Source organism: Echinops telfairi, unplaced genomic scaffold (assembly GCF_000313985.2).
Source record: "Echinops telfairi isolate 266 unplaced genomic scaffold, ASM31398v2 ScPeMD7_7;HRSCAF=31, whole genome shotgun sequence".
Classification (NCBI taxonomy): domain Eukaryota; kingdom Metazoa; phylum Chordata; class Mammalia; order Afrosoricida; family Tenrecidae; genus Echinops; species Echinops telfairi.
Genome location: NW_022103904.1, coordinates 25,359,272 through 25,383,429, shown reverse-complemented (window position 1 = coordinate 25,383,429; position 24,158 = coordinate 25,359,272). Strand labels below are relative to the sequence as shown.

Sequence of the window (24,158 nt, the reverse complement as noted above, 5' to 3'; positions counted from 1 at the left end):
GAATAACAGAAATGTGGATTAAGGGAGACAATGGACAGTATAAGACATGAAATAACAACAATAATCTACCAAGGATTCACATTGGTGGGAGGAAGGGGAAAAAAGAGGAGCTGATACCAAGGGCTCAAGTAGAAAGAAAATGTTTTGGAAATGTTGATGGCAACATATGTACAAGCGTGCTTAATACAATTGAATGATGGATTGTTATAAGATCTGTAAGCGCCCCCCCCCCCAATAAGATGATTAAAGACAAAAACAAAACATCACATGTGCTTCCTCTGAACTAGAGGTTGGCCCGATGCAAGTTCTTCTTCTTCCTTTTAGAGCAAGGGTCCTCCATGGGGGGCAGTGTGTGTCCTTTCCACCCCAGAAGGTGGCCCATACTGTCTGATTGTTTGTTTTTATTAGCGGTTGGGTTTATCTGGGTGTTACTAACCCACCCTTTTAAAGCCCCCTCACTTCCCAAATTTCCTTCCGGTTTCAACAGCCACTGATTCTTGCCTAACTCCATTATTCCAATAGAAGCGGCAACCTGGGGATAGTATTCTATCATTTCTCTTTCATTCATTTTCCCAGATTTTCTAGAAAGAACTATTAGGTTTCTCTGATATAGGGAGTTCTAACAGGAAATGAAGGATAAATACTTGATTTCCCCCATTATTCCCTCCCCCCTATTTCTTAAACTTCAAATATTGAGTTGGTGTCCAGTCCCCTTGAAAAGTGATCAATGAAAAAAAGAAAAGTGATCAATGAAGTTTATGGGGTGTGGTTTTATTTTTTTTCGGGGGGTGGAGTTTCGATTACTGTTAGGATGCATGGGCTTTTACAATATTAGATATGTTCAATATGTTGTGGTGGATATTGTTACAATCGCCTCCTTTCGATAGCTTCCTTGTGTTCTGATTTGACAAGATGTGTCAGCCCTGTCCTGTGCTCGTCCTCCCTAGACGCGGAATCGACTGTTTGTGGCTCCTGCGAGCGGGAAATTGTGGGTAGTGATCATCGTTTGAGCCCTGGGGTGCTAATTGCCGCTGGGTTAGCCCTCCAACTTTTTGTACCGGTCAGATGGATCACTTAGCCCTTTGATCCAAACACACAAGTGAATCACAGAGCGGCCCAGGATTTCGCAATGATGGTTACGGGCACAGAGCACCACTGCCTTCCACGGATCGCAGGGAGCACGTTCCACGTGATGAGTACACAGAGGCGTTGTCCAATGACCAGCCCTGTATCAGAGAGTGACTGCACTCAGGTAGCTCCCAGTCTGATAGGAGGTTAACGTGCAGAAAGTTCGAACACCTGGCTGGCAGGAGATGTTTCCAGTCTCTCGCCTGCCCTGTGCACCCCCACATTGCTCAGGCAGGAGCTTCCATCCTCCCATATGTCTTCTGCTCCCCTTCAGTTGGAGAGGAGATTGAGATGACCCCCATGGTGTTTGCCAAGGGCCTGGCCGATTCTGGTTGCTGGGGAGACAAGCTCTTTGGGCGCCTGGTGAGCGAGGAGCTGCGAGGGGGTGGACGTAGCTGTGGCCGTCAGAAGGCCTCCCAGGCCAAGGTCATCTATGGGCTGGAACCTATCTTTGAGTCGGGCCGAACCTGCATCATCAAGGTGTCCAGTCTGCTTATGTTTGGGCCAAGCAGCGAGACTTCTCTCCTGGGCAGAAACTACGATGTCACCATCCAGGTACCAAGTCCCAGCCCCATTCCCAGCGCCTAGCCCTCCTCCCCATCCCTGTTGTTGTTTTTTTTTAAAGCCCCGTCCCCTTTTCTGGCCCGGGCCATCTTGGGAAACAGAGGCAGAAACCATCCTAGTCTGGACCTTATGAAGCACCTGGCATCCACCTTGGCCTCAGAGAACTTGAGGAAGCCAAACCCGTTTGATCCGTTATTTTCAAACTGCGGATTTGCAGTGGGGACTTTTCTACCTGCCCCCAAATATAATCTGACGTGGAGGCCCTACAGCACCGCCCTTGCCACTGAGTCTGTTCTAGGACAGAGGAGAACTACTCTTCAGGGTTCTTGACACTGTCCATCTTTATGGGAGCAGACAGCCTCATCTTTCTCCCTTGGACTAACTGGTGGGTTTGAACTGCCTGCCTCGCTCCCATCTCAACAGCTCAAGGCTTAACCCGATGGGATGCCAGGGCTCCTCGGAGACCTTTTCTAAAACCATTCTGACTCGTGGCAGCCCTGGCTAGGTGAGATGATGTGGAGGTTACTGTGGATGGGGTAGATGGGCTAGTGCTCTGCCTGGTCTACTCCTTACACAGGGTGGCCCTTCAGGCACTGCCCCTGTCATTAGGGTTACAGAGAGCACTGTTTGGAAACCACTATGAAAAACTCACCTCAGCTGACAAAAGTCCAAAGCCCCTTATTTTACAAAAGATAAAAATGAGGCAGGGCAGGTGGGTGCTCCATTTTCCCCAGGTGCTAAATTCTGCCCTGGAGCCCCACGCAGGTAGCTCTCGCACTTAGAGCGGCTAGGCATGTCAGAGACCGGAGGTTCTCTGTTCATCTCACTTGGTTCCCTCTCATCCACAGGGCTGCAAGATCCAGAACATGAGTCGCGAGTACTGCAAGATCTTTGCGGCCGAAGCCCGGGCTGTGCCTGCTTTTGGGGAGGTGCCTGAGTAAGTGCACAGGGATGGGGATTAGGTCACGACAGGTCGAGGGCCTTGGGAGCACAGTGCTTGCCCAGCCTCCTGGGCATCCTGGGCTTTGGCCATATGCAGTGGGCCCGCAGCCCCTTCTACGTGCGACACAGTGGGTCCTTTATTTCAAAAGCTAGAAATAAAGACCTCCAGGTTCACGCTTCCCTTTGAGAAGGCCTCTGTCCTGATCACAAGCCTTCTCTCATCCGAATCCCTGTACTCCTTAGCCCTTAGTTTCCGTCTGCAGATTCCAGGCCTCTCTGGAAGCCATCGGGGATGGGCACCTTGGGGGCTTTTCTGTGGTAGGCAGGCAGGGTTGGTGTGGAGCTTTGTAGGCATCAGAGATCAATGGGCATGGCTTTTATTTTGGGACTGGAATCCTGATTCTGAACATCCAGGGCCTGACACTATTGAGTCACGACTGGTGTGAGCCTTGCCTGGAGGTGTTCTTCTCGGACACCTCCTCTCCCAGCCCCTCACCTACGCACCCCCACCCCCACCCCCCCACCCCCGCCCCAGCAGCGTTCCTCCCAGTGCCCTGGGCTTCCATCCCCACTCCTGAACTCGGGGTAGAGCTTCCCTGACCAGCTGCCCTTCTGGCTCAGAACTGAGAACCTTATTCTTGGTAGGGACCGCCTTTGAGAGCTGAGAGTGTCCGTTGGGATGGAGGGGTGAACTCTCTGGAGCCGTGCTTCCTGCTCACCGCAGGATGAAACTCTGTGTAGGGTCATCCCACTGTATCTGATCTACCGGCCTGCCAACACTATCCCCTATGCCACGCTGGAGGAGGACCTGGGCAAGCCCCTGGAATCGTACTGCTCCCGGGACTGGGGCTGTGCTGGGGCTCCAGCAGCATCTAGCAGCTCTGAGGCCATGCAAAAATGCCAGACCTTCCAGCACTGGCTGTATCAGTGGACGAACGGCAGCTTTCTTGTGACAGATTTGGCAGGTATGAGGGTGTGCACTTGCGCGTGACAGCATGTGTGTGTGAGAGAGCATGTGGCAGGGCAGAACCCAGTGCCGGTTGAATAGCTGAGCAAGCACCAAAGCACTTTCATGCTTACTCTCTCGTGCTCTTCACAGTAACCTGGTTTGAAAGCACCCCTAATACAGGCCAGGCCTTCGTGTCATGCAGCCGCTAACTCAGTTTGCGTTGGAAGGATCGGGTCAACAGGGGCCACCCTACCCTGTCCGATAGGGCTGCATGAGCTGCCAGCAACTTGATGGCAGTGATGGTTTTGGGGGTGAGGTGGGGGGTTTTGAGTCTGACCCCAAAGTTAAAAAGGCATTTGTCTCCCAGAACATGACACTGGATCTAATCAAAATCCGCAATCCCCGTTCTTAAACTCTCCCTTCCTCCCTGCCCTGTAACTGCCCCTCTCGTATGCTGGCTTTCACTGGAGAAGAGAGTGCCTTACTGCCCTTCTCCTCTTCCTCCCGCGGTCATCTCTCTCGCCGTTTTAGCGTCCTTTCTTTTTCTCCCGTTACCCAGATTCTTCCTCCACAAAGGAAGGCCAGCAAGCCTGGCTGCTTCTTCCCTCTCTGCCTGGGCGGCTCCAGGCCTGTTGTCTTAAACCAGAAGTGGAAAGGCGAGAGAAAAGGACAAAATCCTCCCAACAACGGGAGGGAAGGAGGGCTGGGACTGTCACATATTATTAAACCTCATCCTTGGCATAAATAGATGATAAGTCCAAGGATCAAAGATATCAACCCAGATGAAACGTGCTTTGGGGGGAGTTTAGCTTTACAACAAATATTGTACAGATAACTCCAGATAGGCAAAGTGGGAGAGGCTAAGTAACACACTAAGCCATTATCACTGACCTCATTACTTGTAAATTCATGCTCCTTCCATCCATCCATCCATCCATCCATCCATCCATCCATCCATCCAACCAACATTTACTAAACATTGGGAAGATATAAAGACGAACAGGCATAGATCTTGTCCTCAAGATGTGACCCAGTTTTACAACAAGGTGATAACAAGGTATAGCAGAAAGATTTTGGAGCCAAAGACATTTGAGTTCAGTCTAAGCTTGCTTGTTTTCTAGCTGGGTCCCTGTTTTGCAGAGGAGAAGATGAAAGCACAGACAGGCTAGCTTACACTACGTCCTGAGCTCCAGTTCCCTCCTCACTGCAGGAATGGTATCCCTCTGCCTGACTCCCAGACTAATTGAGGCCCCTTTTGTAAAAGCCTTGTGTCAAACGGTCCATTTCTGCACAAGTAGACGAGATGGTCGTTACTGAAATACAAGATAGAGTTTGACAATGGCTGAAAGAGACGCCTAGGAAGCGAATATTTCCCCTGGGTGTAGGATGTTTCAGGCACTCGGTTCAAGTCCTGCATGTAGACGGGATCCCTCCAACACCCCTGGTAGATGGGGCATCATTAACCCCACTTACATGGATCCGAGATCTTCAACGACTGGCCAGATTCACACAGCTCCAAAGTGAAATAATTCTAAATCCCACACATGCTCTCCTCTCTCAGGCTGTGCTACGCAAGCCTAATAGTGAGAGGCAGGCAAACTGGCCAAAGAATGCGTTGTGGATAGCGTGGAGACAGGGGAAGAGGGCCACCAGCTTACTGCATGTCTGCTGAGATGCCTGGACAGACTGACCAGGGTAGAGACACTTTTCCTCCATCACTGTGTTGCCTGCCTCTGTTCCTCCAAGGATACCTTAATCAGAAGTCCACCTTGGCTTCTTGGTGCGCTGTGTGTCTTTGTGATAGTGTACAAGCCCATCTGGTCCAGTGTCATCTTCCCACTCCAGTGTCGTCACCCCTGATGTACCCTTACTCTTCCATCTCCTTCCTCCCACCCACCCCTCCTGGATAAACTAGTCTGTTCAGAGTAAGAGTAAGAGTACCCTTACTCTTCCATCTCCTTCCTCCCACCCACCCACCCCTCCTGGATAAACTAGTCTGTTCAGAAGGAGGAGGAGGATTTAGCTCAAAGCCAGAGCCCCACAGTCTGTGTGGTCTGAGCTGACCCAGGCCACATGGGATCACATCGTTGGGAGAGCTCGGGACCCGGGAGTCAAAAAGAGGAATTTACAACCTGACTCACCTTGATGGGTCAGTGATTAGTCAGCACTCAATCACTGAACAAAGAATCATGTGACCTTGTTCAGGCCACTGGACATTTCCTCACCTGTAAAAAACGGGGATGTGGTGACTACGGATAAGAGAGAGAGATACCAACACTGCCTTTGCAACAGGCTGGTGGTGATGCCCCGGGGAAGGGTTGCCTGAAGAAGCCCTCTGAGCCCTGGGATGTTCCCGTCTGTGTTAGTCTGGGTAGACTAGAGAAACAAATTCATAGAAACTCATGTGTATAAGAGAGAGTTTTATATACAAGAGGAATTGAACGTTGAGAAAGCATCCCAACCTAGTTTAGTCCAAGCCCATAAGTCTGATATTAGCCCATATGTCGGATACCAATCTATAAAGTCCTCTTCAGACTCATGAAACACATGCAATGATGCCAAATGCAGGATGATCACAGGCCAGTGGGCAGAAAGTCTTTGGATCCAGTGGCGTTATAAGCATCTCAGTGCTGGCAGGGGTCTCCATGTGGCTTCTCTAGCACCCAGGGCTGCATCAGGGTAGGTCCATGCGGCTTCTCCTGGGGATGTCTCGCAGGAAGTGAGCCTTGTCAGTAGAGTGTCTTGCAGGGAGTTAGAGAAGTGTCTCCCACCTCCAAGTAGGAAATACTAGAGTTTTTCCCAGAATCCTCAGGAGAAGGCCATGCCCACACAGAGGACTCATTGGCTATGATCTGATTGACAGACTAGACTCCGCCCCTTCACTCTTAATCCTCTCAAGCCCCAAATTGACACCAGATTATGTAACTACCACACCGTCTAAAGCAGCGGTTCTCAACCTGTGGGTGGTGACCTTTTGGGGGTTGAATGACCCTTTCATAGGGGTTGCCCGATTCATAACAGTAGCAAAATTATAGCTATGAAGTAGCAGCAAAAATAATTTTATGGTTGGGGGGGTCATCACAACATGAACTGTATTAAAGGGTCGCAGCACTAGGAAGGTTGAGAACCACTGCTCTAAAGCAATGAGCATCCTTACACCCAGGCCTTGGTCCAGGTTGGGGGGCGGGAGGCTCACGGGCATGAACCCCACACCGCCTCTCTCTGCAGGGGTTGACTGGAAGATGACTGACGTGCAGATTGCCACCAGACTTCCAGGGTGAGTGCTTCTGGGGCGCAGGCTCCCTCAGAGAGTCTTCTCAGAGTGAAACGTGGCCTCAGTTCTTCTGGTTCTCCATCCCTGGAGCACTGAACCTGAGGCCAAATGGCCCCAATCACACTGGTGACCATGTGGCAACATCCTGGGGCTGTCCACCCCCACCCTCTGCTCCCTGACCCCAGGCGTAGACAGCCAGCTCATGACCACGGTCCAAGGTCCAGGGCCCATTCAGAACCCTGTAGTACTGTGTTTGTTCTCAATGTACCTCTCCCTACCCCACCTTCCTGCTCGCCTGAGAAAGCCCATCCAGGTGCAGATGAGCAAGGCCCTCGTGGTTAGAGTGAGGACCGTGGGTCCACTCTGCTTAACGTGATAAAGGAAAACGACTTTCATACCAGTTAATGTCTTCTCTGGTGAAGGCCGTGTGCTGGAGTGTAATGGAGGTTGGGGGTGCTGCCACTTGAGGTTCCCTACCACCCCAAGGTAGAATAGGGGGTGCTCTGGGTACCAATGAGCAGGGACATCCCAAAGTCTGCCCCCAAGGGGTTCCTTTCTGGGTCGGGGAGCCAAGTGCCATCCTAGGGCCTCAGCTCTCCCTATTTGGCACAGATACCAAGGTCTCAAGGAGAGCTGTTTCCCTGCCCTGCTCGACCAGTTTGCCTCCACACACCAGTGCAGCACCTACTGTGAGATGCTGGCGCTAAACGCCATCAAGGTCCCCGAGGTCAAGGCTAAAGGCTCCAAGAGTCCAACCTACGGCAGGAAGGGTGCCCAGCTGAGTCCTCAGCCCCAGAAGAAAGGCCCGCCCAGTCCTCAGGGCACACGAAAGAGTGCAAGTACGAAGGCCACTCCTCAGACCCCAGAGGCAGTGACTGCCCGCTTACTGGGACAGCCCGCCACCCAGGCAGGAGACGCCAAGGCCCAGGGCCTGCGATAGCCCTCACAGGAGGCTGGGGGCCGCCACCCAGCAGCAGACCAACCAGGAAGCAGCTTGAACCCAATGGAGACTTTGGCAGTATGGAACTGGAGACCGAGCACTGAGGAGGGCCCCGCGGGGGGACCCCTCTGAGCAGCCTCTCCTCAGTCGGCTCCTCATCAGATGGCCAGTGCATGGCCCACCGCCCACCAACCTCTCCTGGTGTCATCCACCCCCCAGGACTCCAAGTGCCTAGTGGCCTGGGCCCCCCTGATGTTTACACTCGCCACTGCTGGAGGCTCCCGGAGTCCTCTGCATGAGTTCGGCACCCCACCCTGCGCCCCCACAAACCCTGCAGAGAGAGTGGTCCTCTAGGGGTTCTCCTGCAGGCTGGCACCTCCCTCACCCCCTCACAGGGCCCTGCTTCTGCCCTGTTCTCAGGGCGCCAGACCTGTGTGTGTCTGGTCTAGCTCATGTCTCTCAGGGTCTCTTCTTGCAGCTCCTTTGTCTGACTCACCCCGCTTATCCTGCATCTAACTGCCCTCAGCCCGGACGGAGCTCAGGGCCCTTCCCGAGCTGCCGCGCCCTTGTGCAGTGGTCTTTGATGAGTGTTCAGATTCCTGCTATGTCCCACCACTCAGACACCCCTCAGCTGCCCTTGCCCCTTGCCCCTGCACAGCCCTACCTTGGAATCCACTTGCATCCTGCTGCCTGCCCTGCCCTGGCCCTTTCTCCAAGGGCTATTCTTACCCTCACACCTACCTGCCCACCAATACCCAGGAGGGGAGCAGACCCCCTGGCCTCTCACTCCACCCCAGTACACTTCCCCCACCTCCCTAGGAGGGGAGGGCCGAGATGAGGATGTTGTCAGTCCCTGTGGACGGAGGGAACATGTTGATTTTCAGGGGCCTTGTGCTCCACACTGCAAGGAGGCGGGGTCACAGGGAATTTCACACCCCCTGTCCACCAAGTAGAGGGCTGAGAGACTGCCCTATGGCGTGGGGGATGGGGCTAGTGGGGGAGGGAGCGGCCCCTAAGGAGAATGTAATCCGTCTGTGTGCTGTGGTGGGAGCCAGGACCCCTGCCAACCATTAGATCCTGATCTGGGGCTCCAGCTCTGGGGCCTCCTGTATGGACCCCCAGGAAATGGCTCTGCTCAGCCAGCACCCTGATTCCTTCCCGTCTTGAAGCCTGGGATGGGTTGGGTGTGGAGCTAGTCTGCTCCCCTTGGAATGCAATAAACGTAGCAGCTGTGTATCCTGCTCACTCTCATCTGGTGTGGTTGAAAGTGTGTGGTGTCAGGGTCCCCTGTTCCATAGTCCTGGGCCCACTGGGAAATGGAATCCTTGTTATCTCTTCCAAACCGAAGCTCAGGCTCAGCCGTGTGGCTACAGCTAGACAGTCTTTGCTTCCTGGACAGCTGGGCCAGCGGCCCGTGACCCTTACAGCAGGGACTCGGGGTGCATGCCTGTAGGACCGCGCCTTCATTTGGAAGAGGAGCACAAAGGAAGGAGCCAGAAAGGAGCAGAGAAGGATTGGGAGGACGAAGGGATCTGCCTCTGCCTCTCAGCTACTCACTGACCACTGCTTCTCCCTCTGCAGAGAAGCGTCCTTCTTATTCGCCACCCAGGCCCTTTCTCTGGCCCCTGCACTTGACCTTTCTGCTGCTTCTCCTGGTGCTCAGCTGGCTGTCGCTCCACTTTTGTCTCTTGTCCCAAGGGGCCTCCAACACTCCTGGCCGGGCCCCCCAGATTTCCGGGGTGAGCCGAGACTGGATATTGTCTATTCACATTTTCCTTCAGCCAGTAGAAGCTGAGAACTTTAGGCTAGATCTGGAATGAGATCTGCCAGGAGCCAACGAGGTGCGAGGTGGGTTCAGATAAGACTGTCTCCATCAGGGATCTTGGGTTTTGACGGTGAGAAATGGACTTAGACCAATTTAATCAAAGAAAAAGAATTTGTGGGAAGGATGTTGGGTGACTCAGAGGACCAGAGGAATAGCTGAACAATTGGCCTGTGTGAGGGTGCAGACAGAGCTTGTCTACCAGGGGCTGCTGGTTATTGGCAGCTTCATGGCAACCAGGAGGACCCCTCCACTCGGTATTCAAATTGCCAGTAAGAGCGCCTGACACGGAGCTCAAGGTATCATGAATACCATGAGAGAGTTTCTCACAGGATGGAAGCTTCTTACCAGAAGAATGGTGGGGCATGGGAGGGTGCCAGGGGTTGAGTAGGCAAAACACAAGATATCCCTGACATGCAAGCCCACCTGACACATTCCAACTCTCCCAAATAGAATCAAAATGACATTTCTCACTGCTTAGTGGGTGACAGCTGAAGGTGACATCCAGCTTCTATTATAAGGGCAGTGTCCCAGAGTTAGCCTTCTTTAATTCTAGTATGTCTAGTGATAGCCTTCCTCGTGTTTTAATCATAAGCCTGTTTTGAAATTCTGCAGCCTGTCTATTGACCAGTAAAATTAAGCCTATTTAACCAACATCATATAGCCCAGGACGAAAAGAAGTACGGATGAAGGATATATCCATCTTGGTGAGGACAGTGCTCAGACTCACGATTCTTTGCGTGTTGGAGTGAGCCATGTTTTCAGTTCTGCAGTCAGTCTGGCTCCCTGCATTTACGCTGGACGTGGCAGTACCAAGAAGCACTCCATGGATGCCCCACTGCCATCAGTTCCTGTGCTGCCATCTTTCACAGACTGGGTTAGTCACCCCTGCCTATTCTCATAATCTCTTGTTCATCCGACACTGAGACCTATAAGGACTGAGGCGACGAGTGGGCTGCTCCGGGGCCTAGTTTTGTGCTGTATTTTTTTCCTGTAGAGACAAACATCTCTTGACACCAGCCACTCCCAAGGCTTGGCCATCACACAAGTGTTCAGGATGGGTCATCGGCTCTGATGTTAGCTTGCCCACTTCCACACTGCATCCTCACCCTGCAGGACGAATGTCCCCAGGGGTGCCAAGTGTTAGCACGCTCAGCTGCTGATCTGAGAACTGGCAGGCCAAGTCCACCCAGAGTTACCTTGAGTTACCTTGAGAGTCAGACCTGGTGGTTACTCTAAAGACCACCCTTAAAACCCTTTTGGAGCCGCATTCTGCTTCGACACAGCCATGAGTTGGAGAAGGCCCAACAGCAATTCGTAAGTCGGTCTCGGCGGCCAGTTCAGGACTTACAAGGTGCTCCTCCTCAGCTGTGCGGTAGCAACCATGTCTCCATCTACCAGGCCGATTGCTTCTGGGGGTGGTGGTTTCCGACCAAACAAGTGAATGCCGGAGGCATTTACAGCAAGCTCAAGACCTTGTGTTTGCTGGAAAGTAAGTTCCTTAGTTGCAGACATAATGATGTTTAGGACTTTGAATAATTCCATAGATGTCAATGACGAAAGAGGCATGATGGGTAAGGAAATAAATCCAAATGCACAGCAATGGCCTTTATGAATTAAGACGCATGTCTACTCTCTGAAAGCCCTGAGTACATACTGAGGCCCACCCGCTGCCATCAAGTTGATTCTGATCCATAAAGACCCTTTATAGGGTTTCTGAGCCTGCATATCTTTTTTTTTTTTGCTGGCATTTTATTTTATTTATTTATTTTTTTAAAACATTTTATTAGGGGCTCATACAACTGTTATCCCAATCCATACACACATCAATTGTGTAAAGCGTATTTGTACATCATTTCTCAAAACATTTTCTCTCCATTTAAACCCCCGACATTAGGTCCTCATTTTTCCCCTCCCTCCCCGCTCCCCCCTCCCACATGAGCCCTTGATAGTTTATAAATGGGTATTTTGTCATATCTTGCCCTGTCCGACTTCTCCCTTCATCCACTTTTCGGTTGTCTGTCCCCCAGGGAGGAGGTCACACACAGTTCCATGTAATCGGTTCCCTCTTTCCTACCCATTCTCCCTTTACCCTCCCTGTTTTGCCACTCACACCACTGGTCCTATAGGGCTCATCCATCCTGGATTCCCTGTATTTTCAGTTCCTATCTGTACCAGTGTACCTCCTCTGGTCTAGCCAGTCTTGCAAGATAGAATTCGAGTCATGGTAGTGGGAGCGGGGAGGAAACCTTTAGGAACTAGAGGAAGGTTGTATTTCTCATCATTGTTACATCGCACCCTGACTGGCTCATTTCCTCCCTGAGACCCCTCTGCAAGGGGATCTCCAGTGAGCCTGCATATCTTAAAAAGGAACCAGATAGCTTCGTGTTTTTCTAGAAGAGCAGCTGCTGGATTTGAACCACCGGTCCTGTGGTTTGCAATCCAACACACCATCGAGGGAAGCTCAGTTATGTGGCAGGAGTGACCCAGCAGGAGGCTGGCTGAGTAGGCCACATGCACTGCTTCCTGGTGCCTTTCGCTCCTGCAGAGCCCATGCCCACCATGGCAGGGCCACACAACGCCATCTCAGGAGGGACAGCGTGGCCACATGATTGATAGGCTCTAACCAAGCAGGGTGGCTTCTCCAAGCCCAGTGCCAAGCCAGAGTGTTGGGTTTCAAAGGAGAGTAGTTACTTGTTGGCAGAGCATCACTTTGCTACAAAGCCTGGATTCCCTACTGTGTTTTTCTCCTCCGGATTGGCCACCTGCCTGACACAGCAGTCCTCTCTGCTGCAGGTGCCCCACGACCCCTCAGTCCCCACAGACAGACACCTCAAGCACTATCGGGGCTGCCAAGTTAGGAGCTTGGTGCGGAGCCCTTTGTACTAAAGCCTTTCTCAGAGAGCCTTCATGTGTTGTAGATACAACTGAAAGCTGGCAGCCTCCTGGGTCCATCAGAAAATGGGCAGGAGCCAGGTGCTCCCAGGTGGCACACAGTGCCTGGAATGGGCCTTCGTGGTCAGGAGTTCACAATGGAATTTGTCCCACATTAAGGAAGGAATATGCTGCACCCGGCCCTCAATCCCCCAGGAACTTTCTCGAAGGGCAGACCTTTGTTTGACCGTGATCTCTTCCCCACCTCTGCCTTACATGTGTCTTACTAAGGCATCTTGGGAATCTCCAGGAAACCTTGGCATGGCGCCACCAATATAATGGGCATTGTGGGGGTGAAAAGGTCATGGTTCCCCTGAGCCAGGTAGTGGCACAGCTAGACAACTAAAATGTCACATGGTGAATCAGGCAGTATTGCTACTAGGGTTCATGTTCATACGTGCATGGGTTTCTTCACCGAACCAAGACGTGTTTAAACATAGCCCTGCACCAGGGCAGCTGCAGACAAGTCCTCTCAGGAATGCATGTCTTATTCTCAGCAGGACGTCTTTTTAAAAAGGCTGCGGGGGGTGGGGTGGGGGGGTATTATAACAAAATTAAATTAGACATCTTCCCCAATCATCGAAGCTCTGCAACACGTTTACTGGAAGAATGCTGCCCCACACAAGACAATAATGTGTCGATGGATCTGCCATCTGAAGGGTAGCTTCAAATATAAGCCAAGAGCAGGAAGACCATTCATCTGGATCAAGGAAGACATTGTGACTGAAGTCCAGAGACGAGTGGAAGGAGGCCTTAGGGTGACGCCTGACGCCGTGGCTCCTGAAGTTGGCATCTCACGTGGTTTGGCATTTTCCATTTTAGGCGAATGCTTTGGCTGCAGTAAGCTTTCGTCTGGATGGATGCCAACGTGATGTGTGAAGATTAGCTAGCTCAAAGGGCTCATCTTCCTTTTAAGCAAGATCAAAACAAACGAAGACAATTTTATAGAACAAATTGTAACCAGGGATGAGTCTTGGCTTGACCTGTATGAACCAGAGAGCTAGGTCCAAGCACAACAGTGGCTTCTGAGGGGATTTGTTAGGCCAGTTAAATCCAAGGCACAGAGGTCAGCTAGAAAGTTATGGTGACTGATTTGGGGGACTCCAAAGGGGTGATTTTGATAGATTTTCATGAAGGACACCAGGTGACCACCGGAGCTTACTAGGAAAAAGTTTTTAAAAAGTTGGATACTGCATTGGTGAGAAAAAGACCAAGAAAGTAGCACTAAGGAATTTTTACCCCATCACGATGCACCTACACATTCTCTTCTGAGGGTCCTGTGAGAATTTCATTGTGAAACCTTACCCCAACCACCCTGTCCTGTCCTTGCCCCTTCAGACATCTGTGTGTTCCCCAAGCTCAACCCTTGTAAGAGAAACATGAACCAAGTCCCCCGAGAATGCCCAAACTGCTCCTCTTGATGTGATGAAAATTGAAGAGCATGAATTCTTGGGAGAAGGGTCAGAGAGATGGAAACACTAACACCACCCCCATCCCAGGGGTCTATAGATCGAGAAGGAGACTATGTTGAGAAACAGTAGCTTCACACTTGGACATTTTGTGTTTAAAAGAAAGCTTCTATGATTTTGTAGCAATACTATTTTTATTTTGCCTCATAGATGTGAACTAAACAGAGTCTCTTCATGGAGATCACAGCCCACAGGGGGACAAACTCAAAACAGACGAGTAGATGCCGAATGGCAAAGGCATGTGTGACATGCTAGGGCGCAGAAGAAGGCGAGGGACAGCCACCGGGAATGACCTAAGTGAGACTGGGGGTCTGGGCATGCTATTTAAGCTGAGATCTGAAGGGGAAGAGGCACAGTGTACGAGGCGAGCAGGGCATCTAAGAAGGACGGAGTGAGCGCTGGTGTGGGTCATGTGTGTTGAACAAGAGCAGCGGGAGGCCGAGAGAAGCCGGGCCAGGTCGGGTCAGGTAAGGAAGCCCCAGAAAGATTGCATGGAATCCTAAGCACAGTGGCGATTCGGTGAGGATGAACTACAGCTGTAAATAGCCAGAGTCCCCAAATCACCGTACCTCTAAACCAGATGAAGTGATTTCTTCCTCAGGAACAAAAAGTCTGTAGGCAGTAGGCGACCCAGGACATCATGGGAACCCAAGCTCCTCCGGCTCTTCGCTTGCTCTTCCGCCTTGAGCAAGAATAATAATCCACCCCAAGGGCCGTGTCATGGGCAGAAGAAACACAAGTAGTAATAGAATGACTAAATATTAGAGAGGAAGCTTGTGAACTGAATCCTCCTTGTGTATTGTGGGAAGTTAATAGATAATCTCTAAAGCTGAACATTAAACAATATTATTATCTGTGTTTTTTTGTGTATTATCTACGCCCCCCCCCCCACTCCATTAAAAAAAAAGATAGTGGTTACTGGTTTTTTTTGTCTTTAAAGGAAGAACAGCTAGAAGTAGTTATCTGGGGGAGAGGGGGGAGAGGATGATGAGGATGGCCTCTGATTTTTCTCCTGGAGGTGAGATTTGCTTATGTGTCTCTTTGTTGGGTGTTAATTGGATCAGGGCTCCAATCTGGTTCATTCTGGTTCAACCTTCTGCTAAAAATATCTACCCCAGATTTATGAAATCTTAATCTCTGTTTTCATAAGATGACCAAGTGATTCTTGTGGGAATCTTATCAAACTGTAGATTCTGGTTCTGTGGCTCTAGGACAGAAATGCAAATGATCAGCCCTGGGTAGAATTGGAACCAACCAGTTGGGAGCCCTGATTTGAACCTTAACTTGAAACAGAAAGGCTTACAGAGGGTCCTCAACTCTGCATCTCAGGAACCACCTCTTAGGAATTGGGTTATCTACCCAACTCTGTTTGGTAAAGTGGAGGGGCAGCGAAAAGGGGGAAGGCCCTTAGTGGGAGGGTTGACCACGGTGCCTGCAGCAATGGACTCAGCCTAGGCACTGTAGCAAGGCTCCGCAGGACCGGCGTGTTTCCTTCTGTTGTGCATGAGGTCGCTATGGGTCGGAGCTGACTTGATGGCACCTAACAACAGCCACAGCCGTTCCACTGCAGCAAATCCAAGCTCCGTGGTTCAATGGGAGTGGTCCACGTAAGATTGGTGAACTTGGGCCCCCCCAGAGTGTCCTCTCTCCTTACACCTGAAGCTCGCTCTGAGCAGGAGACATACTCCCATGGGGCACTGTCCTCTGACTTCAGAATGGAGGTGGTTCCTGAGCGTGGCCCTGGGTGGCAGCTACCTTACACCCAGCCTCAGGGGAGATCCCACACGTGAGGGTGAAGGACTCTCATCCTGGCACTGGTGGCACATTCCTGGATGGTGGAGTTACAATAGGATGTGAGTATATAGATTCCAGGGCTGAGCTCATGGTCAAGTCCACTGGCCCTGGCACATACATGGGAACAGACAACGCCTTTGCTTTGGGGGCGGACTTGTTTCGTTCGGCAAACACGCTGGAATGCCTGCAGTAGCGTATTGAGCCTTGGGTGGGGCACGGCCTCCCTACGAGCGCAGCCAGCTAACATTTCTGACCAAATGAAAACTGGGTTTTCACACCCAAGCTCCTTGGTGCCACTAAACCTTTGGTGAGGATTCTCACTGAAATACGGCTGTGGACAAAGCCAGGGGCCTCGGGAAAGAGGCTGAGTGGGCCCGTGGAAGGTAGGCAGCAGCAGCAGGAGCTTGCACGGGCCTCGAGCAGCCTTGGAGCCCAGTTCACCCACGGACCAGAGCGGTCTGTACCGGCAGGAGGCTCCTGTTTGTGTGAGACAGAGTTGAACTTTCCCCTTTGGGTTTCTTGTGCGGGTAGAACGCCTTGTCTTTCTCCCTTGGAGCGGCTGGTGGTTCCAAACTGCTGACCTTATGGGCAGTAGTCCAACCCATCACCACCAGGCCCACGGAACTGTCAATCCCAAGTCACATCAACCACCTCCCCCAGCAGACGCAGTTCCAGCCGTGACCTTAGGCTGAGCTGATTCCGTGTATTGTCAAATGCAGCAGGCTAAAGGGGTCTTACTGTTAGGCTTTGTGGGAGCCGAGCGTTTTCTCCATCTCCACAGCTTTCCGGGGAACACTTGGTGGGTTCAAACTGGGAGCCACCCGTCCTCTGCTGCCCCACCAGAGCGCCTTGCTCTCGGGAGCGAGTGGGTAACAATACACACTGCCTCCTCTCAAAAGCATCACCCCCATCAAACGGAAGCCAACTCACTCTGCGCCCCCAGTCACACTGGCTCCCCATGGGGCTCATTCTGTGGAGGGAAGGCTCTCCACAATGTCCCGTGAGATCAGACCACAGCGAGACCCTCAACCAAAACCTGTCATGGGGGTCAGCCCTGACTCCAACTGGCCCTGTGGGTGGCACTCTCACGGTGCCCCGTGGGGTTCTCAGTGGCTCCCCTTGCGGAAGTGGATCATGGGGCTTTTCTCCCACGGCACCTCTGGATGGACCCAAACCTCCACATTTGGGTGAGCAGTCAAGCATGCCGACTGCTGGCACTGCCCTGCGCCCGCTCCCCACTGAGAGCCGGCCTCGAGCCATTCCTAGAGCAGGAGTCTCCTCTCAGCCAAGAAGCCCGCCGAGGACCCACTGACCATTCTGTGCCGAGGAGCTGTGGACTCGCCACTGGCGGGGCGACGTCACCAGGCCCTTCTTGTCCATTAGAGCAAAAGGTCTGTTCGCAGAGCTGAGGGTTCTTAGATTTTCCGGTAAGTCAGGCCTGCAGAATGTGCACTGGGGCTTGCTCAGGAAGTTCTTCCGCGGCGCAGGAGCCCTGATTTCATGAGGCTGGCCAGAGAACAACTCACAGCCCGGGATGGGTTGAGCTGTGTTTCCCTGACACGCTTTGTTCAAGTTCCAACCTCTGGTAACTGAATGTGGAAATGGGGTCTTTGATGTCAACATGAAGTCATGCTGGATGGAGCGGGGTGGGTCCTAGACCATGTTGAGTGGTGGTCTTATAAGAAGAGGAAGAGTGACCCAGAGGAAGAGACACCCGGTGAAGACAGGCAGCGGTGGAAACGATGCATCCACCAGGCAAGAAGCACCAGGCTAGGCAGAGACCAGGAAGGGCCTTCCCAGAGCCTGCCCAAAGAGCATGGCCCGCAGCCCACTCCCTTGCGTTGGGCTTGTCGCCTGCAGAGCTGTGAGGAGATAAATGTCTGTTGTGAGCCACCTGATAGGTGGTACTTTGGGATGGTTCCCCCAGGAAACTACGCTGTTGTAGGGGGCAAATGCAGGCCCAGGATGGAGCTGTCTAGTGGACCTGCCATTCTGTCATCCAAACAGTAAGGGAGGCGGAGCGATGAGAGGACGCCGCATTTGACAACTCAGCTCGTCGAACACTTAGACGGAACGCAGAGCCTGCAGTGCCCCCTTCCCAGCCCTTGCTCCCCTTGTAGGGCTGGTCCCCTGTCCCTCACCGCCGTGAAGGCCAGGTGGTAAAAGTGGTGGCCTGCGCCCACATCTCTGGGTTCCTGTGAGGGTTCATTGAGAGAATGTTCGTAAGCTTTAAGCACAGAGCCTGGCTCTCTCTGGAGCGACAGCAGTCTCATTGTCACACTCTTGGGAGACCAGGATCCACTTTGGACCCACTCGCCCGCTGTCATCCTCCTCCAGGCTGGGAGACCCCAATGTTTGTCTTTTCTCTCAGTGACGAGTGGCTAACAGAGGCTCTGCGACTGCCCGCCAGTCTGCCCAACTCTAGAACTAACGGGGTGTGTGACATGCCCACGGGTACCTACAAAGACGCTACAGTCAAAGCACGTGGCCCACGAACCAGCCAAGGTTCTCCTGCAAATCCCACTGTCACGGGACTGACGGGACTGGACAGAAATAACCTTTGCAAGAATGAAGTGCGCTTCTACAGGCTTAGTGGAGTGGAAAGGCGTGTTTGAGAATGAGTCACGGGGTATAATTTGCAGGTCCACACAGGAAGAACAGCTGGTACTTCTCAGAGTGGAACAAAAGGCAAGTCTGTGCCTTCCGTTCTGTGACGTGATATTATCAGTGGAGGGAGGGGAGACATGCCTGGAAAGTGCCCACGTTCAGAGGTTCCCATTGTTCTTCTGACCAAGTGTGTGGTGCCCACTGGCCAGCCCCTTCTATCTGGATGCCGCTGGTCTGTGGTAGATTGATTTTACTGTCTCTTCCCGAGAGGCTTAAAAGCCTTTTCATGGCAACCAGTATTAAAAACCACTGCCACCACCACCAGGCCCTGCTCTGAGGCTTGCTGGTGCCCACATCAGGCCACTTCTCCATTAGTGGGAGAAGATGGGACAGTCGAGGAATGGTTCTTGACTCTACAACCAACGGTGGACTAGGACTCAGCAGGAGGCTCTTGGCCCACAAGTCAACGGAGACCCACTTTAATCGTCCCTCAGTGCCTCTGTCAAAGACCGAAGGACAGTCGGAAACCTTGGAATGAAGAAGTAGCCTGGGCTCTGTCTCAGGGACCTGGTGCAGCTGTCACAGAAATGCCCCCAATAGAGTGGCTTTAGCAGTCAGACAGAGTTTCTCCCTGCTCGGGAGGCTAGGCGTCTGAAAACAGGGCAATGGCTCTGGTGTGTGGGGGGGGTGGCCTTCCCTCTCTGCCTGTTCGTGTTCCATTTCCACTTCTATTCCTAGCTTCCTTGGCGATCACATGCTTGCTTACTTGGCACTTAATTGGCAGTTACATAATCTGTTGTCAATCTGAGATTTAAGAGGAAGGGGTGGAGTCTGGCCTGTCCATCAGGTCGCAGCTTGATGACCTCATTTGGAGGCGCTAAGGAGAGAAATAGCTCACTGGAGGCGGGACAAACACCCCCTGTGAGACATTCCCCTGAGAAGATGTGGAGCTACGCTGGAGCCCTGGAGCTGGAGGAGCCACGTGGAGACCCCAGCCAGTGCTGAAATGCTTCCACCGCCACTGGATCCACAAGACTTTCCGCCCACTGGCCTGTGATCTTCCTGTATTCAGCATCATTGCATGTGTTGTGAGTCTGAGGAGGAATTTATAGATTGGTTTCAGACATAGGGCCTAATATTAGACTTATGGACTTGATCTGGACTGGGCTGGGGTGCTATCTCAATATATAATTGCTCTTTGAAAGAAAGTGCTCTCTTACACACGCGTGTCTATGAATTTGTTTCTCTAATCAACCCAGAGAAACACATGTTTCCACACCATCGAACCTGTTAGAGGCTGTCAATGGGACAGCCTCTTTCTCCAGGGCTCGAGTTTTCTGCCTCTGACAGGTGCAGGCTTACACCTTTTTGTCAGTCTCCATTAGTGGCAAATGTGAGGCGTTCCTTCTCTGATAGGTTCCTTCCTTACACCGGTTTTACTGTACCGCCAGAGAGATTGTTTTAAGAAACCCTGTTCTAACTCTGCCTCATTCACCTGGGCCAGCACAGCCCTTCCGGAATGGGATGAGAACCACCGGTGCTGTTGATTCCATTCTGACTCACAGCGGCTCTGTGCACAGAGAAGGAAGCCCTGCCAGGCCCTGCTCCGTCCTCACCCCTGTTCCGTGTCTGAGCCCATAGATGCAGCCAACATGCCAGCCCATCTGGCTGAGAGCGTTCCTCTCTCTTGCTGCCCCTCTGCTTTGCCAAGCATAATGCCCTTCTCCAGGGACTGGGCTTTATAATACGTGCTTTGTGTGGGGGGGCACAACTTACCAAAAGTTGGCAGTTCTAATCCACCCGGTGACCATGCAGAAGCCTGGTGATTGCTCCTGTAAAGATTATAGCCTCCAAAATGCTATGGGGTGCAGTTCTACTCTGTAACACACGGGGGCGCTGTGAGTTGGAATCCACACACAGAAATAGTTCGGTGGGTTTTTTTGTTTTTTGAGGGAGGTTTGTTTGTAGAACATCTTCATCTGGATAAAACTGACAAGGAATCGTCTCAATTTGTCACAATACAGAAAACTAATGAGAATAGGAGAGAGGAGAGGGCATTGGGATAAAGAAATAAAACAACCAGACAAACAGATTATACCAAAATCAGCCGTCTCTGCAAGACTTGCGTAAAACTCCCCTTGTTTGGTGGTGCTGGAGGAACCCTGGAGGTGCAGTGATTATAGTGCTCGGTTGTTAACCAAAAGGTCCAGGGTTTGAACCCTTCTGCTGTTTGATAGAGCTCTGCTTTCATAAAAATTTACAAAACCATAGGTAGCAAGTCTACTCCATCCTAAAGGGTCGCTATGCACCTGAATCTACCAGCCAGCAGTGCGTTTGCGTTTGGTTTGTGAGTGTGGAACCAGGAACTGCGACGTTGGGGGTTCAAACCCACCAGCCGCTCCTCAGGAGGAAGATGAGGCTGTCCGCTTCTGTCAAGATTCACGGTCTGGAAAATACTGCGGCAGTGGCTGGACTAGATGGCAGTGGGTGGCTGGGCTCGCATTGGACACAGGCATTGTGCCATCTGTGCCCAACACACCGAGTCAAGAAGTAGACCAGATCAGAGGGTCTTTGAATAAGCACACCGAGCACATGAGGGGGTTTCAGTTGGGGATAAGGATGCTTCCCGCCCATGTGGACTTGGTAATGAGCGAGCACCACCATGTCGAAGGTGCCAAGTCCCACAGGAAGCCTTGTAAGCCTTAGAAGGCGAGGGCTCTCAGCCTTCCCCTTACTCTGTCTGCATCACAAGGAGAGGGAAGAAACGCCTAAGAGAGTTCTCTCATTCTTACCTCATGCTGTCCTGAGGACTTTTTAAATTTTTATTTTAATCAATCATTTTCTTGGGGGCTCTTAGAGCTCTTGTAACAATTCATCCATCGATTGTATCAAGTGCATTTATGTTTATGTTGCCATCCACATTTCCCAATGTGCTGAGAACTTTCACAGGCTTGTTGGAAGCTCTCTTCTCAACTTCCCGGTGAGCAAGGAAATCGTCTTGCTCTCCTTCCTGCCGGTCCCCTCAGACCTAGAGGCGGCAGGTACAGGAGAGAAGAAGCAAGAGGTCTCATGAGCAGTGAAAGAGAGGCCTTAGCTGTCAAAGCCAGGAGATGACTGTGGGCCAAGCGGAGACAGAAGGGACCGTTGAAAGCCCTTGTGATGACATCTGCTCTTCACGGTGCTGTATGTTGCACTCACCATCCTATGACAGGGGCCCTGCAAGGAGAAGGGGTTCCCTCCAAACACTCGGTCAGGAACCACCCCGGAAGCGTCGCCTCTGAGGGGTCAGGGAGGCGAGCAGCTTCGTCATCGTCGACCTGCCCAAGTGCTGTTTTGTCTGGGCGAAAAGAAAAATCATGTACGAGCCCACAATAAAATGATTTAAAGGAAAAGAAAAATCATGCATATAGTTTTAACAGGTTCCCCCTTCGTCCTGCCCTGGCCTCCTCAGCTGACCCTCAGAGGGCACCTCCACAGGCTCTGCTGGCGGGGCACAGTCGGGAGATGCTGGGGGCCTCCAGCTTGGTCTCTTCGTGAGGCTTCTGTTCCCCTCTATTCAGCTCCAACCACCCAGCCTGTGGCAAGAGTTCGTCTTCTGGGATCTGGGATCACAGTTGGCCTCCTCCTGGAGGGGAGACGCACAGGGTCTCCTGGTCTAGAGGAGGAGGCAGGGTGTCCCGAGAACCCGAGAAGGAGCTGTGACCGCGGTGGTGACACACCCCAGCCTGACTGTGCCGGGCTGTGTGCCAAGCATGACCCATGCCTTACCTCGCTGACTCCCCACAACAGCCCCTCCCCTCGGCCAGCCCCTGTCACAGATGAGGAAGCAGCTAAACTTTGGGCGTTAAGATTGAATTTGGACTTTGAGCCCCACGCTCAGGGTCCACCCCACGACACACAGCCCATTCCATCTTTCAAGATTTCATTTGTGAACGGTGTAAGCGGCAGAGGTAGAGAATGTTTTGACACAAGCTTGGCTACTTCTGGATGTGTTCTGGCGGCTGGCTGCCCTCCAGACACTGAGAGAAGCTCAGAGGGGAGCGGGAAGGGTGGAGGGGAGAGACGTTTAGAATTGGGCAGAGGTGGGAAAGGCTGGTAGCAGCTACGCCCTGCCTTTGGGTCCTGATAAAGTCTAGTCACCCTTCACTGGAGCCTGGGGAGGCCCCCACGTCAAGTGGGTCTGAGTCAGCTCACCAGGGGTGCAGGCTGCCCACAGAGACGGGTGCCTGCTCTGGATTAACCAACTAATGCCACATGTAGTTGACAATCCAGGTGGCACAAGGGCCCCAGTAGAGCGGATGGTTCAGGTGGTGGAGCTGTGTCCAAGAAGGACAATCGTCAAACCATGGACATAGGGAGTCCCTGTCGTGAACTAGAGAACATAAACAACATGCCGAGAGGCGGGAAATCTGGGGGGAAATGCTTCAACTCGCCAGAGGTCACCTCTGTAGGGCTCAGGTTTTTGTCTGTCTGTCTGTCTGTGAGCACGCTGAGTTCTGTGCATGTCTACAACATTCCAGTGGCGAGCGGTGCCCATACAAGGCTTTGGAACTGGAATGCCAAGTGAAACGTATCCTTTGAAAGATAGGCGGCTTCTCAGGAGCATTCTGGCTGTACTCCTTCCAAGAAGCGTGTCCCTCTGGCTATCTGTGGGACTTTGGATATGCTCGGCCAACACCGTCCTTCAGACACATCGATTCTTCTTCTGCCTTCCTCATTCAATGCCCACCATTCACATGCATTTGAAGTGATTGGAAATAACCCTGGCTTGGATCAGGCCTTGTGCAGCAGAATTTGCCCAGTGCACTCGGTCCCAGTCCTGCTTTAGGTCTGGAGTTCAAAATGATCAGCAGGGTATTCAATGGAATGAACCCGTACACTGCCTTGCTTCGAAAACAATCAGATTTCAAAAGCAACTTCTACCCCTGGGTTACTAGGAAGCACGCACTCATCGTAAAGGAGCTTGTCCGGTTGTGTAAGATTAGTTATTAAAGAGATGCTGTCAACCAGATAAAAGGTTATGCCCATTTGCGGCTCGAAGAACCAAAGGGTTTGTCCCTTGGACTTTGTGCACTGCTGCTTGGGTATCAGCTTCAGAAGAAAAAGAACTTGGGAAAACTGAGCGATTTTTGAATCGTTTTTAGTGTGACTGTATCAGAGCTAAGATGGAAAACATTTTGACAAATTTTGATAGCTGCTCTGTCTTCCTTATTCTTCGGTTTAGGGAAGCAGGGTGCTGTTACACTTTGGACACCGTGCACAAGGGAGTCTGGGTAGGGCAAAGTAACAGAAAATGCATGGGAAGTAGAGGAGGGCGAAAATAACCCCGCGGGGGGGCTTCCTGGAAGAGGAAAGCCGAGAATAAGCCATGGAAGTGGTCATTTTGGAAGCAGGGGAGAGCAGGGAGGAGGACATCTGAGGTGGGGCGGGGGTCCCACTGAAGGACAGACTATCATGGGGGCGCTCTCCCCTTCCCTCTTTCCCTGAGAGAGGGGTGGGGTCTCCGCCATCAGTTGGGGCCCCGACTCTGAAGGACAGGACAGCTGGCTCAGCCTACGCCAACTCTGGACTCTGCCCAGGAGTTTCCTGCTGGAGAAAAAGGCAGGCCAGGTGCAGCGGCTGGACTCAGCCCATTGGCAGCAGTGGGCTCCGCTGCCGCTCCTGAGAGTGACTGGTGCCCCACAGACTGTGAGTAGGAATATAACCCGGTTCCTCTTCTTGTGGCCGGAGTGTGT

General features: G+C 52.1%; 2 protein-coding genes and 1 long non-coding RNA gene across 3 annotated transcripts in view; 2 read left to right on the top strand and 1 right to left on the bottom strand.

Moving 5' to 3' along the window:
* ALPK3 (alpha kinase 3) overlaps positions 1-9,048 on the top strand; it is a 53,834-nt gene extending 44,786 nt beyond the window's left edge. The window contains exons 10-14 of the mRNA XM_045286299.1: positions 1,403-1,683; positions 2,541-2,629; positions 3,376-3,599; positions 6,812-6,860; positions 7,470-9,048. Of these exons, the coding sequence (XP_045142234.1) occupies positions 1,403-1,683; positions 2,541-2,629; positions 3,376-3,599; positions 6,812-6,860; positions 7,470-7,797 (971 nt within the window). The 3' untranslated portion in view covers positions 7,798-9,048. The remainder of the gene's footprint in view (positions 1-1,402; positions 1,684-2,540; positions 2,630-3,375; positions 3,600-6,811; positions 6,861-7,469) is intronic.
* Positions 9,049-13,132: 4,084 nt separating this feature from the next.
* LOC123521261 lies at positions 13,133-14,748 on the bottom strand. Its single transcript, XR_006679732.1, has 2 exons — positions 14,592-14,748; positions 13,133-13,461 (listed from the first exon to the last, which is right to left on the bottom strand). It is a non-coding gene; the product is annotated as an uncharacterized LOC123521261 (long non-coding RNA).
* A 9,299-nt stretch (positions 14,749-24,047) lies between these two features.
* The window catches only part of SLC28A1 (solute carrier family 28 member 1), a 60,436-nt gene continuing 60,325 nt past the window's right edge, over positions 24,048-24,158 (top strand). The window contains exon 1 of the mRNA XM_045286298.1: positions 24,048-24,111. The gene's annotated coding sequence lies outside the window, so the exon portion shown is untranslated. The remainder of the gene's footprint in view (positions 24,112-24,158) is intronic.